General features: G+C 55.6%; 2 protein-coding genes and 1 long non-coding RNA gene across 6 annotated transcripts in view; 1 reads left to right on the top strand and 2 right to left on the bottom strand.

Annotated features, from left to right (window-relative positions):
- ELFN1 (extracellular leucine rich repeat and fibronectin type III domain containing 1) overlaps positions 1 to 16189 on the top strand; it is a 237765-nt gene that overhangs the window by 121787 nt on the left and 99789 nt on the right. The window contains exon 1 of one of the 4 annotated variants that reach the window (XM_061357014.1): positions 9137 to 9346. The exons of 1 other annotated variant lie outside the window; for it this stretch is intronic. The gene's annotated coding sequence lies outside the window, so the exon portion shown is untranslated. Of the gene's footprint in view, positions 1 to 9136; positions 9347 to 12319; positions 12383 to 14448; positions 14562 to 16189 lie in introns of those variants that run through there. 2 more of the 4 variants (XM_061357013.1, XM_061357015.1) reach the window with 2 other exon arrangements.
- LOC133214257 (uncharacterized) lies at positions 5571 to 8902 on the bottom strand. Its single transcript, XR_009726065.1, has 3 exons — positions 8829 to 8902; positions 7068 to 7156; positions 5571 to 6126 (listed from the first exon to the last, which is right to left on the bottom strand). It is a non-coding gene; the product is annotated as an uncharacterized LOC133214257 (long non-coding RNA).
- On the bottom strand, positions 11758 to 12912 carry LOC133214305 (basic salivary proline-rich protein 4-like). The gene is made up of 2 exons (XM_061357106.1): positions 12607 to 12912; positions 11758 to 12138 (listed from the first exon to the last, which is right to left on the bottom strand). Exons 1-2 carry the CDS (start codon positions 12910 to 12912, stop codon positions 11758 to 11760), a joined length of 687 nt encoding a protein of 228 aa, XP_061213090.1.

Genomic DNA, 16189 nt, shown 5'->3' with positions numbered 1-16189 from the left:
TACCTCTATGCTTTGTTTTTCATCATCAAATCAATTCTGTGTTTTCCAGCATTGGTCCCACCTCCTCTGAGTCCCACAGACCACCTGTCCCTGCCAATGGCAACCAGCATCTCCAGTAGAGATCTTGATGCTTGATCGCACTGGGGTCCATCCATCTCCAAGCACTGGTGCAACTGGGAATGGCAACTGGGTGAGTTTCTCCTGCACCAGGCACACTGTGCCTCCCCCCTTGGGTGGGCAGACATGGAGGCTGGTGCCTGGCTACATCACTTGCGACATCCCAGCCCATTTAGTGGGTCAGGACATTAATGGGCTAATGGTTAATGTCATTAATCAATATCAGGCGAAGGCTCCCTTAACTGTGCCAAGGGCAAGTGGCTGCCTCAAAACAGTATAATAATTATGTATAGCCCAGGTAATTATTTGTGTCATGTCTTCCTGGCAGGAGAAGACCATCTGTGGGATGGGTTTAGCTCCCTTCCACAACATGCCTATGTCTTATTTATCCAGAACAATACACTCCGTGTGATTTTTTTCTTTGCCTCCTTTCCCCTTTTAACGTTTCCAGCCCACACTGCTTTGAATTCAGCGAGGTAAATGGAGACTGGGAGGGGAAGCTGCAAAAATCCTCTGAACTCCCATTCTCCAAGCAAACCATTCCCCTGGGCTCTGACGGCACTGCTGAATAACAGGTCCTTCCCCTCCCAAGGGGCTTGTGAGTCTCGGTGGAGACAAATGCTATTTTAGATGGCTGTAGTCACTGCAGTCTTGTCGCAGCTTTGCAGGCTCCCCGGCAGCTCCTTCCTTACCTGGGTACCTCTGAGTCAGCGGCCCCTCGTGCTGTGCTATTTTGAACGTTGTGTCATGAAAGGGGACATTACCAGGGTCCTGTCGCTGCGGGTCGGTGTGGATGGAGCAGAGTTGCTCCTCACACTCTTATCTCAAGGCTGTGCTCAGCCTGCCTGGGTTTTGATGAAGAAGATGAAGGACCAGGAGGTCTGCGCTCCTGGGATGCTGGGGGAGAGGAGAGGCACGGCGTGACTCATTCTGTACCCGTTTCCAAATCTCTTCCTGAATACGCTCATGGATCTCTGGTCAGCCTTAAAATAAAAGAGGATGCTGAGATGGTGTTATTAATCCCAGATTTGGTGTACTGGAGAGGTGGATTCCCATCTGAATTTCAGTTTGCCCACTGCTTTCATCCATCTTAGCTTTTTTCTGCTTTTCAGAGCCAAAGAGTTTAAGTGGCCGTGGCTAAGACCCAGCCAACCCTGTCTTGTACCTTCATTGACACATCTTGGCTATTCTCTCCTTTCTCCCCATCTCCCTTTGGCCCAAAAATCATTTAACCCTTAAATATCCAGGTGGGCATGCACAGGAACCAGTAGCTAGTGTCCATGGTGGCAGTCAGACTATTGCACTGCCATTTCCCCTTGTTGTGGGCATCTTGAAGGTCCTGGTGAGGTTTTCCTGTCTGGATTTAGCACCCCTCATCTGTTGTATCTGCTGTGGAGTTACATAGCCTTGAAAGACACACTCTGTTTTGCATGGGGACAACCTTCAAGAGTGCTTAACACATGAGTGCTCACTCAAAGGTGTCCTTTCATTTACTGCTTTCACCATCAGCAGTCTATAAAGGTTTAGGGTGCCTTAGGGAATTGCTTGCTTTAACATCTTTGCCTCAATAACAGCACAGCTGCCTCTGGTGCAAACAGGCATCTCCTGGCCCCTTACCCACCACACCAGACTTGGCTTTCTCCCTCCTCCTTCCTCTTCCTCTGGGTCTACTTGCAAAGTGTTTGCTGTAACTCCTGAAATGGATGTAGTAGCAATTTGGGTAGAAGATGCTGTTTAAAGCTCTTTAATTTAAAGGATGCTAATTCACTCCACTCCAGCCTCAGGTGAGTTATCAAGCTACATGGAAGCCTCCTATACTCCGTATGTCCAATGGGAGGATGATTTTTCCCAGTCAATATTTAGAGACTTTGCTGAGCCCAGGGCCTGCAGGGTATCCCATGGAGGATGATGGGAAGAGCAGGGAGCTCACAGGAAGCAGAGATGCTTTGGAGCACCGTCCCCATGGAGCTGAGATGCTGTTGTGGATGCTGTATCCCTGGCTGGGGCTCCCTGTAGCCCCTTCTCCTGCGGACTCTCCCTTGTCTGCCCTGCTTGTGACCACAGCACAGAGGCAACCTGAGGCAAGGCTGTGTTCAGCAGCCAGGGATTGGTGTGAAGGCAGTTGTTGGGAATAATAACAAGAAACTTGGCTACGGATCTCCATCGTGCAGCCACTGCCTGACCCCCAGCAGGTCGAGTGCTCCAAGGGCTGTAACTAACCCGTGTGAAAAATTGGCTGGAGGCCCTCAGACCTATTCAGCCTCCAAGCCAAGCTGGATAAATACCTCTTCAAGCTGAGGGGACAGCTCCAGTGAGAAGCTGCAGCATAATTCCCTGTGCTTCGAAGACCCTCACACCCCATCCTGAATTATTCCAGCCCTGCACCCTAGTGTGCTCCCTAATCTCTCAGGCTGCTCCATGTGCCCCTGCTCAATTGCTCTGCAATCTCCCCCCCATGTGATATTGCAGGATAGTCCACTGCATTAGCAAGTGGAACTTGTTTTTACTGCCCACTGTCTCTCTGTGCAATATTTCACTGTCTTGCTGGCTATTATCCTGGCGGCACAAAGTCCCATTGAAATTCATGGTGCAAGTCGCCCATTTGTTTCCTTTGAGCTTTGCAGGGTTGTTCTGTGCAGCTTTATGCATATCACTTCTGCGATGCAAAGTGAGGGTAATGACTTTACCTGCTCTCTTTCAAAGCGCTGAACAAAGCCTGTCCCCATGCTGTAGACTGATTTTGGAGTATTTGTTCTAGGGTTTGGGAGGGATGAATCAGAGCTCTTAGGGAATGTGCAATCTGATGCTCTGTAAATAAAAAGAAAGTCAGGCTGCTTCTACGTGTCTCCAAGGCAGGAGTGTGCTCTCTCTCAACCTTTCTTGCTGGGGGCCAACTTCAGGGATGGCTTTGGCGAAGCTGAGTAGTTTCATCTCAATGACAGCCCTGGAATAGCATCGCTTGGTTTGGCTCTGCCTTTTGAAGGACAGATGAGGTCTCTCACACATGGCAAGGTGAGATTCCTTGAGCAAAGGGTCAGTGGAAATGACCTCAGATGCGCACAAGGAGTGTAGGAGAACTGAAGGCAAAGCAAGAAAGGAAAGGCTTTGCTCTAAAGACCTTCAGATCCAGACTGACTTGCCTCCATCACCACCCCAAAACAGACTAAGCATTGTATATGAGTAACATGCCTTTAATGTCTTAAATGATGCCCTCAAATCAGTGGCCACTTGTGAAAATGGGGGTCATAATGTCTATGCTTGGGCCTGTGCAGTGCTAAGAATGGCAGAATCAAGCCTTTTCTCTCCATCCACTGATGTTTGGAGGTAGCTAAGAGTACAGTGTGGATTTTGGACATCAGATCTGGACATTTCCCTGGGATGTGTAACTTGGATTGTATATTTTGTTTGGCCATTACCCACATTGCATCCTAAAGACTTGATGTCAGATTCCTTAGCTTGAAAGCACCTGCAAGCTGCGAGTTGTTCATCAGAGAGACTTGTGAATAACACTGAACAAATGCACTGGAGTATTTCTTATTCTCTTCACGGACAATGTGTGTATGAGAGGGAAGTAAAAAGAGAGAGAGAAAGATCTTTAAAGAAATTACACACTGTGAATTATTCACTCTGTTTACTCACTTGGATGTCCTCAGGTGGAAAGAACCACATAATCTGCACTACAGTAGCATGTCAGGGTATCCAGAGAAACCATCAACTGTAGGATAAGACCCTGGGGCCTTTGTGGACACCCAACCTTTGCTGCCCTTAAGCCAAAGTCATAGCCATAGGATTCTTATGCTCCACAGGGATGCAAGTGCAGTAGGGAGATAGCAATCGACATCAGTGAGGAGGAACGGGACCAAATCAAGCCCATTATGAGACTTTGGTGATCAATGCAAGCAGCACATGATGTAGAAAGTGTCTTTTTCTGAGATGTGGTTGAGTGCTTGAGTGTCTGGATGGCAACTCCATCATCCTCACGGAATCACCTTAGCCGCCAGGCTCAGCAAGTAAAAGTAGGGCTAGAAAGCAAGCCAGTCCTGGGTGTCTCCACCAGCTTTGGGTGGAAGGCCCTAAGCAGAGTGACTCACGATGTCTAACCACTCTGCATCTGGGCTGTGGGCTGGCAGAGGTCCCTCAGCCCTACTGCTAATCCCTTTCACTGGCATAAAGTTGACTTCTTCAGAGTTTCAAAGCAAAATAAAATCATAACAAATGGGAAGCTATAAAAACACATCCAACCTCCCAAGTCTACAGCAGAGATGTTTCGCAATGGATGAGGTTTTAACACCCTGAAAAATTGGGGTAATGATGTGCAGTAATATTTGTCATCACCGAGGCTGAGTGTGTTCAACAAAACTGTTCTGAAATGCAGCTTCTGCCTGAGCCTGGTAACTCTTTCCCAAATGTAAATACCAGAGTTGTTTTCCAAGCATTCCTTAAATACCATGAGGCCTTAGTCCACTCTACAGCACTAACAGCCCATAAAATGTCATTTTTTATTTTCTAATTAGTCTGATGCTTTTTAGATAGGATTTGACAACAGCAGCAAAGCAGCAGCTCAGGCTGCAGGAAATTATACCTTGGACAGCAAGTCACCCACAGCCACACGGGCACATGGCTGGGAACCGCATGGCAGCATCCCCTTGTGTTGCTGGATGGTGACTTGGTGGTGGGATGCATCTCCTCACTCTCCAGTGGGGGACACCAACCAGTCTCTTAGGGATGTGAGGGGGGAAAGATCATGCCCTTCCCATAAGGATCGTTCTCCCTTTTCCTCCCTGTTGTGGCACATTTTGCTTGTGCCTGCAGCAGGAGCTTCAGGCCCAGCCCTTGGAGCTCTGGATGGAGCAAGGCTGGTTCACCCTCTGTGCATGGTGGGTTGTTGTTGTTATGGGTTTCACTGGGGGGGTTCAGGCTTTTGTGATTTTGAAGACACTTGAAGCCATTGCCTTTTGGCAGAGAGGAACAGTCTAACTGAGTAAAAGACCCCAGACCTCCATCCCTTGCCCCACGTGTGGTCCCATGGAGCACATAGTACTCTTTTCCTAGGCTCTGCACTGAGGCAGCCGCAAGGCTGTCACGTTGCCACCTTTCTGGTCTCCCCTATAATGGGGAGTGCTTTCTTCTCTTGGAGGACACCAGGCTGTCACAATCTCCGTGACACAAAGAGAATGCAGGATTGAGCCCTGCTGCTGTGGGCACTGCATGGGGACAGCTCAGCCTCTGCCCTGAGCAAGGCCAGGAGGGACGTCACTCACCCAAGGTCACATCGCATTTCAGAGCCCTTGATCTTAGTCCTTATCTAAGTTAACACCTTCCTGTTGTGCATGGATGAGCAGAGCCCTGCCCAGCCAACGCTTTGTCCCTTGCCCAGCATTTCCCTTCCAGGTGATGCTGCAATAGGCAACAGAAGAGCTCTTGTTCCCATTACCACCGTCACATCACTGGGAGAAGCAGCCCATGTTTTATTCACCACCTCTCCCTCCCATACCACTTGTTAAACTGGGTTAGGACTGCTTGAACCTGCTGTGTCAGAAGTCTTCTTCCGCTGGTTGAGAGCCCAGCAGAGGCTCTCCTGACCCGAGACACCTTTCTCTCAGCACTCCCGCCGTCGTGCGTAAGTAGATCAGTCATCCCAGCAAGGCGACGTCTTCTTTTACTCCTTCCTGTCTTTAATAATATTATCAATGTCTGGTTTAGATTTTTACTAAATATAGGGCCAGAGGCTGGGCTGGCGTCAGTTCCTCTCAGAACTGGAACAGCTCACTCAGAAGTACTTACTTCTTTTATTAATTTATCTTGAGTTGCAAAGTTGTTAGATTGCACTGGGTCTTTTCACCACCCCCTCCATTGGCCTGGTAGGAATGGTGCTCCTTTAAAGCCTGTCCTTGATCCATGGGTGAGGCTTGGGGGTCTTCCTCTCCCCAAGTAGTTCTGGGGAGCTGGGTGTGAAGAGCCTTTTGCAAACCCTCCCTGTCCTTGCTTGCTGGCCTCTGTGGGTAAGACCTGCACTGGAACATAGTGCTGGGGGCATCCCTGTCCGTTCCAGGTGATTCCTTACAGGTGCCACGGGACAGACCCAGCTCCAGGGCTGGCCTGAACCCACAGTGCTTCTGGCTGCCACATGGGCTGTGAGGCACCAAGGAGGGGGCTGCACCCTGGAACACCCCATTCCTGGCACCAGGAGGGACCTGGCAGCGTCCTTCACTGCCTAGGGAGATGTGACAGCTTGCTCATGCAAGCCATGGGCTGGAGAGCCTTCCCCAGCAAAGGCACAGGAAGGATGGAAGACACTTGACCCCATAGTGCTCTCATGGTAGGCCCCTGCCTATTTCATATGACTGCTTTTGCATTTATTTGTCCAAAGCAATTTAAGTGGGAGCTCCTTGACTTTAGGGCATCCAATGGATGTGGGAGAAGTGGGATATCCCTACTCCAGGGAGGGAGGGGTTTCCTGTGCTTCAAGAGTGTGGGTCCAAGTGGTGGTTGGGAAGGGGCAGGGAAATGGAAAAGGGAAAGGGAAAAGGGGAAGGCGGGAAGGGGAAACAAAAGGGGAAGGGGAATGGAAGAACCCCAGAACAACCTGCGCACACAGAGACCAAGCCCCACAGGGGGGCAGATGCGGGCTGTGGAGCAGAGGATGCTGCAGCTCCTCTCCCTGCCCTGTCCTCTCCATCACACAGGGGTGCCCCTGCCTTTCCATGGGCGCTTTCCCAGGGCTGTGTCTAATGCAGTGAGCACTGTGCCAGGTTGCCAGCTGCTGTCTGGAGAGGGGCCATGGCTCGCCTGTTCCCAGGCTGTCTCCCAGCTCTATTACTCCACACTTGAGGTTTTTTGGCTGTGCTGGTGGTGTTGCTATTAAACTGAAAGGAATGAAATGTCTCTCCTGCACCCCACCTTCTCTGTCTCCCCTGCCACCCCCGTGCAGGGCTGCAAAAAGCACTCACAGGCATGGAGATGCATTTGGAGATGGCTTGAGACACCTTGGGGCATCACAAGAAATGCACTGGCCAGTTCTTACCTCCAATGATAATGCCTGAGGAGAGAGAAGAGCACTTTTATCCTGAGGGCTGTCTCAGTGCCAGTCACCCTGAAGTTGTGTGTTGTGATGCTAAAACAGCATAAACCCCCAAACAGGAAGGTGGGATGGAAGGATCTTGGTCAGGTAAGAGGTTGTCTGGGGCAGGGAGATGGGAAAGGGCTGAGCACAGGGTGCTGGGGACCCTGGGGGCTGTGGATGGGGTCCCAATCCAGCCCCATCAGTGTCCTGGCTCTCCCTGTGGTCCCAGTGTCACCGGGTGCTGCCCAGCTGGGCCCAGATTGACCCATGGAGGTTCAGGTTTGGTGGGAGGGTATCCCCATGATGTCGTTCACACACCATGCCCACGTGGGGACACACATAGAGATGCTCACATGGGCTCACAGACAGACACACATGTGCATTAATACAGACACGCTCCCCCACGGCCTGTCACACACACACAGATCCCCCCCGACATACAGACACACACCCCACACCGCCATCCCCGCACCCCCCGCAGTATGTCACCACACACACACACAACCAGTGTCACACACACACAGAGGCAGATGTCCCCGACAGACACACTCACACCTTCACAAACCCCTCCCCAGCACTACTCACCCCCCCCGCGAGGTGTCAACACACGCAGTGTCTGTGTTGCACACACAGTGTCACACACATCAAGTGGCACACACACAGTGTCACACATGCACACGCAGTGTCACACACATCAAGTGGCACACACACAGTGGCACACATGCACACAGTGTCACACACATCAAGTGGCACACACACAGTGTCACACACCTCAAGTGGCACACACACAGTGTCACACATGCACACGCAGTGTCACACACATCAAGTGGCACACACACAGTGGCACACATGCACACGCAGTGTCACACACATCAAGTGGCACACACACAGTGGCACACACACACACACACACACAACACACACACACACACACCAACACACACACACACACACACACCACACACACACACACACACACACACACACACACACACAACACACACACACACACACAGTGTCACACACATCAAGTGGCACACACACAGTGGCACACATGCACACACAGTGTCACACACATCAAGTGGCACACACACAGTGGCACACATGCACACACAGTGTCACACACATCAAGTGGCACACACACAGTGTCACACACATCAAGTGGCACACACACAGTGGCACACATGCACACACAGTGTCACACACATCAAGTGGCACACACACAGTGGCACACATGCACACACAGTGTCACACACATCAAGTGGCACACACACAGTGGCACACATGCACACACAGTGTCACACACATCAAGTGGCACACACACAGTGGCACACATGCACACAGTGTCACACACATCAAGTGGCACACACACAGTGGCACACATGCACACAGTGTCACACACATCAAGTGGCACACACACAGTGGCACACATGCACACACAGTGTCACACACATCAGGTGGCACACACACAGTGGCACACATGCACACACAGTGTCACACGCATCAAGTGTCACACAGTGGCACACATGCACACACAGTGTCACACACATCAAGTGGCACACACACAGTGGCACACATGCACACACAGTGTCACACACACAAATACAGGCATCCCCACTCCCCTGCCCCGCTCCCAGCCCGGCTCTACTGGACAAGCCGCTTATCGCTCCATGTCATGACAGCGCGCCCGGACCCAGCCGGGTCGCACCGAGCCAGGATGAGCCAGGCTCCACCGAGCTGGGCCGTGCCGAGCCGAGCTATGCCGAAAAGAGCCGTACCGAGCCGAACCGGACCGTGCTAGGCCGAGCCGAGCCGAGCCGCACCGCCGAGCCGAGCCGAGCCGAGCCGAGCCGAGCCGAGCCCCCCCCATCCGAGCCGAGCCGTGCCGATGGGAGCCCCCCGGGCCTGGCAGCGCTGCCCGGCGCCGCCTGCACGGGCAGGGCTCTCCGCCTGACGCAGTGAGGAGCTGCAGCCCTTCTCTTCTCGGAGGCCGGCTCCAGCACTGGGATTTGCTCGGCTCAGGCTGCGTTTCCCTGCCCGCCTCCTGCCCCCGGTCCGCCCGCCTGGAAGGGCGCGGGGAGCCGCAGCCGCGGGTGCTCCCGCCGCCCATCACCGCGCCTCGGGGCTGGGCGCGCCGCCGAGCGCCGGGAGACGCCGCCGAAGCAGGTAAGTGCGCCCGCAGCCCCCCGCCGCAGCCCGCACGTTCATCCCCCTCCCTTCCTCCCGCCACCGACCCCCGGCTGAGCCCCCCGGTGTCTCCCCACCGCGGTGCCCGGGGACCCCGAGTGCCCGGCGAGCCCCACGCAGCCCTCGGTGGCCGCTCCCTGTCGCCAAACTTTCGGAGGCTGCAGCGCAGGATGGGGCTCAGCGGGCGGGGACCGCGGGGCGGGGGTCCGGGGGATCCGGCTACCCCTGTGCGACGGGGCGGGCGGGCCCGGAGCTCCCCCCGGCCGGGTCGAGGGCGCGGAGCCGGGGGAGCATCCCCTGTCCATGGGGGATCCCAACCCTAGGGTGTGTGCGTGCATCCCCCCCCCGCTTGCGGGGTGCATCCCTGTGCCTGCGGGGTGCATCCCTGCCGCCGCTGCAACTGTTGCCCGCGGGAAGCCCCGGTGCTCCGGGGTTAGAGCCGGTGCCGCGGGCAGTAGTGTCCTGCTGGGGATGGGGGTCTTCTGCTCCGGGAATGGGGCTGTATGTGTGTATGTGTCTGTCTCAGCACCCTAATAACCCCGGTGGCCCCACGCCTGAGGGCTGGGGTACAGCCACTCCAGGCTCTCTCCCCCTTTGCCCCCCCCCCAATCCCTCTGCATTCCCACGCCGGCAGCTCGGACCTGCCTCCCCACATGCGCTCCTCCAGCGGCTATTTCGGTCCTCGCGAAACGTGCTGCACATAGAGCTTTAATTAAGGAAAACCAGTGGAGGGGGACGGGCGTGGGGGTCCCTGATCCGGTGATGGGGGGGGGCATACAGCATCCGGCCGGGGGCAGCATCCTGTCCCGGTGCGGCTGCGGGTGGAAGCGGGGAGCAGGGGCCGTTCTGTGAGTTTGAGCCGCTCTCGCTTGCTTGTTTTTAAAGCAGGGAGCGGGGGACAGGCGGGAGCGTGTTCCTCCCCCGTGGGTGTGTTGCAGTTTTAATTCTAATGACAGACGTTGCTGTAAAGTTCCGTCTCAGTTCCCAAATTCAGGCTGAGCCCGCGGGACCGGGGCGGGCGTTGAACCGCGGCCGGAGTTGCCAAAGAATTTGCTTGATTGATTTTAATGAAGCTTTAATGAAGATGAGGGGGGCTCGAGGGGGGTGCCCCGTCCGCACCCCGGCGTGAGGCTGGGATGCCTCCCTCCTTCTTCGGGGGGGTCCCTATGCAGGACCCCTCCTGCCCGGGTCCTGCCGCATATTACGGGTGAGGCAGTACCCGGGGATGCCAGGGCGAGTGGGGGGCAGCTTCCCCCCGAGCAGGACCCCTCCAACCACCCCAAACAGCCTTGTGGTCCTCAGCCCCATCCCGCTCGACGTGGAGAGAGGCTGCTTCACCCGTGCGCGGCGGGACCCGGGCGGCAGCAGCAGTCCCGGTGATGGAGACATGCTGGCCGTCGGGGTCCTCGCATCCTCCTCTCCTTCTCCCTCTCTTCCCGTCCAGAAACCTCCGCATCTCCGCTCATCCCTGCCTTCCCCCGGACGGGCAGCCCGTGGGAACCACGTCCAGGCTGTGATTTGCAGCCCCGGGGAAAGCCCCACGGAAAGGAGGGGAGGTGGAAGGGGGGCCCTGTATCAACAGGCTCACCCGGGGCTGGGGCAGCCAAGCTCAGCCGGTCGCGGCCGCTCACACCGGGTTCTCGCCTCCTTCCATCAGCTCCGAGCGTTTCGGTGCCGGTTTTGCACGCTATGAAATATTAAGAAGTTTGCAGCGGTGAATAAAGGGATCGTTAATAGAAATTGATGGCAACGTTGGCAAAGGGGGTGGCACCGCCTGTACAAACGGCACGGCTCACCGGGGAGCGGGCGGGGCCCTTCGGAGTATTTTTAAGGGGTTTCACCCCATATTAACGGCTTGTCGCTTCAAGGCTCCGGCAGCGCCCAAACCCAGACGCTGCTCTTCACATTTCCGACGGTGTCTTTAAGGGAAAAAGCGGATTTTTCCGCCCTGCCTGGCTGGAAAGAACAAGCCGGTGTCTGTGCAGAGAGGAGGCATCCCTGCCTCCCCCCCCACCACCTCGAAGTTTAGCACCTAAAACATCCCCCTCCAGCACTTCCAGCCTGGCACCTTGCGGGGCTTAGATCAGTCCAGACCCTCTGTTTTGCCCCGGCCTGGAGGGTGTAGATGCAGTGGGGGGGAATGGGCAGCGCCGTGCTTTCAATGGGGGCCGGAGGGTGCCTCCAGCATCCTCAAAGTGCAGCGAGGGTGCAAGCAGCGCTGGGCAGCGGGGTGACCCCCGTCTTGGGGAGGGCTGGGGCAGGAGTGAGCTTGGCTCGGTGACCTGGAGGACGCCAGGATATGGGGGGGGGGCACTCGGGCCGGGGTTCGGTGCCCGGCTGGCAGCGGGTCTCGGGCTCCCCAAGCCGGGCTCAGCCGCTCCGAGCTTGAGTCAGCGCTTTTGTAAGCGGCGTGGATGGGGCAGCGCTGCGCGGAGCGGGATGCGGTCCTGCGGCGGAGGCAGCAGGAGAGGGGCAGCAAGGACGGTCTGCGGGAGAGCAGAGAGGGGAAGAGGGGCCGAGGGATACTCGGGGGGTACGGGCCCATCCGCTCCCTCTCGTCGGCAGCCGCTGCTCGGTGGGGGCGGGGAGTGGGATGGGGCTGATGAAGGGAGACCCGACGCCTCGTTGACGGGCGCTTGAGACCGCCTGTAATCCCCCCGGGGCGGGTCAGTGCCGTGCCTACCCCCCGGACCCCGAGCTGGGGTCTGTCCCAGGGCCCGGAGCCGCGTGTCCCAGTCCCGGCAGCCGCTGCGGGCTGGGGCAGCGCCGCTCTGTGACAGCAGAAAGTGGCTGGAAAGGGGCGAGGCGTCACACGCTCTGCCTCCGGGAGGCAGGGAAACGCTGAGGGACCGATGGGAAGGCATGAATGAATGAATCTCCATAAAGAGCCCCAAGCAGCAGGGAGAGGGAGAGAGGAGGAGGAGGAAAGAGGAGGAAGAAGCAGAAGGAGGAAGAAGGAAGAAGAAGGAAGAGCCGGAGCAGGGCAGGCAGCAGCAGCAGATGTGACGCCGGCAGGTAAGGAGGTGCCGGTGGTCGCACAGCCCCGCGATGGCAGGTTGGGGGGCACAGCCCGAGGAGGGGGGGCAGGAGCTAGCGGTACCCCGCGTGTTCGGGGTTTAATTTACTTCATTTATTTATTCATTTTACTAATTTATTTTAGGGGGGCTGTTTCCCTCCTGCCAGATGTGGGATTCCCCGAACTTCCCAGGACTCCCCCCCCTTTCCCCATCTCCCGGTACTGCCGCCCCGCTTCCCCGCTGGCTCCGGCTTTGGGGGACTCCGGGTTGAGCCCCTTCCCCGGGACAGCCCCTCCGCAGCGGAAGCCGTGCCCTGGCCCTGCCGAGCCAGGGCGGCAGCGTCTCGGAGGTGACCGGCACCGGCGGCCGGACCTGTCCCGCAGCGGGGCAGCCCCGAGGCGGGCCCAGCGCGGCCGCCGGCAATGGAACCTCCTCGGCCTGGCTTCTAGATCCAACCCTACTGGGGGGGGAGTCCAGGTGCTGCTTCGGGATGGGGTCAGTGGGGAGCTCCTCTGCCCCGCTCTGCATCCCCGCTGACGTTACATAAGGCAGAGGAGTGTGTAGCGCTAGCACCGGCTGAAGCACCGGGAGCTCACCCGAGGATGCCCAGAGAGGAGCCTGGCACCGTTCGACTGCTCTCCATCCCCTGCCTCACTGCTTGGGGTGAGCTGCCTCCTTCCCCCTGCCCGCTACCTCCTTCCCTCTGCCCACTGCAGGGACTGTGCTTGTGGGTCATGCAGGTGGGCAGCTGGTGGGGACAGGTATACACATGCATACACACACACACACACACACACACACACACACGCTTACACATATACATATGCTTACACAGGCTTACACATGCACACACACATACATACACACTGACACTCTCTTCCCAGCCCTGCAGCCCGCGCTTTGCCTTGCACTAATGCTGCCCATGCACATGCACACACACCCCGCTTGCTGTAGCAGCCTTCCTCTCTCAGATGGGTCCACTCCGAAGCGATGCGCGCTAGAAGGGCTTGTGCACAGACACCCGCGGTGGGTCACGCTCTCGCACACACACGTGGGGTACCAGTGCTGGTGCAGGGGTGCCCTGGGTGCTCTCTCAGGCAGGGAACTCGTGTGGGATGGGGCTGGCTCCCAGCCCGGGTGAGTGCTGTGTGAGCTGCAGGCCTGGCAGGGCAGCCGGGCTGGCTGCGGTGGGCAGCTCTGCGGCTGCCCGCAGCGTTCCCCTCCCTGACCGAGGTGCTCCGAGCGGGGATCAATAATGCCTTTCTGATTGGCTTCAATTCCCCATTCAAAGTAGTCACTGCATTAGGACTTGATTTTTCTCCCCTTTGACTCCGGGCCAGATTAGATTGTGAATTTGGCTGATTTCAAGCAACTGAGGGAGGGAAGAGTCATACAGAGAGTGAGAGAGAACTGAAATATCCTACAGGATCCCCTGGAGGGGAGAGAAATCAGGTCTAGATAAGAGCTTGTTCTCCCTGTCTGGCTAATGCTTTCCTGTTTGATGATCACAAAACACAAGAGCTAACCTCTCACCAGGACGCCTTAACTATGAAAGGTCAGGCTTTTGGTTTGTTAGAGGTGCAAGGTTTATTATTATGAGCTATGGATTATTTATTACAGCTCTCCCATCCTATGCACAGTGCATGCAAACAGAAGGATGTGTCCGGTGCTTCCGAGGTTTCCGAGTCGAGCTCTGGATGTAGTGCTGTGGTTGGAAAAGCTGTGATGGGGACAGGATGTGGTCCATGCCTCAGAGAGCCCAGTGCTGTCCTGCCTGTTTGTACTCTCAGCCCCATCCTCAGGCATGTTTTAATGATGCTTATTTTCCCTGTGCATGTGCTGGGGACCAGTGATGAGGTTGTGCCAGTGAAGCCCAGTGTCCCACACATCCTAGCTGTGCTGGTCTGCGTGGAGTTTCTCTGCTGCTTGCTCCAGGGCTGGGATTTCACACCAGGAAAAGCTACAACAGCAGCACAGCAACACCCGCAGCATCCCAGCTACTGGCGCTTGGCTGTGAATTGGTGTTAACTCCAGGTGTAGGAAAAGCCTGGGATTAGGTGGTTTCTGAGCAAAGAGCACTGAAAAGCCCAGTGGGGTAGAGGGATTTAAGGAGGAGCTGTTGTAGGGTAATGGGATGCTTCCGAAGATGAGGATGTGGTGCTGGGGGCTTGATGCAGGTAGGTTGTGCCTTTTGGAGCTGTGATGGGGAAGCATCAGCAAGGCTTTTAGGTGAAGGGTGGAAGAGGAGGGGAAGCTGCTATAGGGGTGATACATGCTGGGAGCACAGCTTTGAGCAGTCTTTTGCATGATCCATTGTAGCTGCTGGATTGATTTGGTGCTATGAACCCAGGGCCTGGGGAGAATCTATGTGAGCCCCATGGTGGGACAGCACTGGGGCTGAGTGTGGTGAGATGGAGGTGTGATGGTCACTGGCAAACTGGGCCCAGAGGGGGCTGATGGGGAAGGAGAGGACCTGGGTGTGCTCAGTGGGATGGCTATGGAGCTATGCATGGCCCCAAAGTGTGGGTGAGGAAGGAGACAGAGCTGAGAAAGCAGCAGGGCTATGGGGATATTGAGGGGAAGGGGCTGGAGACCCTGAGCCCTGGTCCCATATGTGCTACACCATGAAGAGAGCAGTGGCAGCCAGGGTGGCAGGGGTTTGGAGTGCAGGAAGGGGAGGAAGAGCATGAAGTGATAGGTGAGGTGTAGTTTGGCTGCTGGAGTGGTGAATGTAGGTGCGGAACCTAGCACAAGGGTTGTCTGAGACACCCCTTAATAGAAATGAGGACTAATAAATGTCTAAGACAGGAGCTGTGTGAGTGAACCCCAGGTGAGGGGGACCTGGAGCCCTCATGCACCATGAGGAGGAGGTGGCATTGAGGGTGCAGAGTGTGGATCAGCTTGTATAAGGGTGCAAGAGGGACACAACGGGGAGCCAGGGATGTGGAGATGGGAGTTGGTGTGGTTATGGCAGCAGCATGGAAGCTGTATGCATTCAGAAAACCCAAACCTCAACAGACAAAACTCCCTCCTATCAATCAGGGGAGGCTTATGTGGTGTCATTTGGGTCCAGCTTCTGTATTGCCGGGCATCATCCCCATGCAGTGTAAGGTTCAAGGTATAATTCAACATGACCTAGGGGCTGGAGAGCTCTCTCCAAACGTAATTGTGGCCAAATGCCTTGTGGAGCGGAGTATTCCACATCTCTGCCCCGGAGCCTGAGCATTTTTCTCCCCTCTGGGTACCAGCAGGGGAGAATTGGGTGTCCAAGGATGGGGTCCAGACCTGTGACCCTTGTTCTGCCCAATTGGGGACCAAACCATCGGGCTTTTTGTTCAAGCACACCCATTGCATGTGGTCAGTGGGAAAACCCAAGTGAACACAGCCCCACTGGCTTCCCCTACGCCTCTCCCCTTTGTGCTTAGGGGAGACTGGAGGGGAAAACTCCAAGGTTTGGGTTTTTGCCTCCTCCATTTCAGCATTTCTGTACTAGCTGGACAAGGGCAGTCTCTGTAGCTCATCGTGTTTCTAAATCAGCAGGAAGAAGTGTATGGAAATGTATGCATTTCACTGTATCAGCTGCTATCAGCTTTTAGCTTTATTACAGTAAGTGCAGAGTTTTCTGTGGGCCAAACTCATTCATTGGATTTAATGGAGCTAAACTGCAGGCAGCTTTGGCAACTTGTTTGTGTATATCTTTGTAAAATGGACAGGCAGAGGTAATAAATTCTATACTTTCTATGGCATCTTTTGGGGAAACATCTTCCAATATATCTTATAAACAACATGTATATTTTGCTACAGT

This window comes from Neopsephotus bourkii, unplaced genomic scaffold (assembly GCF_033783945.1).
Source record: "Neopsephotus bourkii isolate Nb327-2 ecotype Australia unplaced genomic scaffold, CSIRO-AGI_Nbou_v1 NB_882, whole genome shotgun sequence".
Taxonomy (NCBI): domain Eukaryota; kingdom Metazoa; phylum Chordata; class Aves; order Psittaciformes; family Psittacidae; genus Neopsephotus; species Neopsephotus bourkii.
This window is presented reverse-complemented; position numbering and strand designations above follow the sequence as displayed.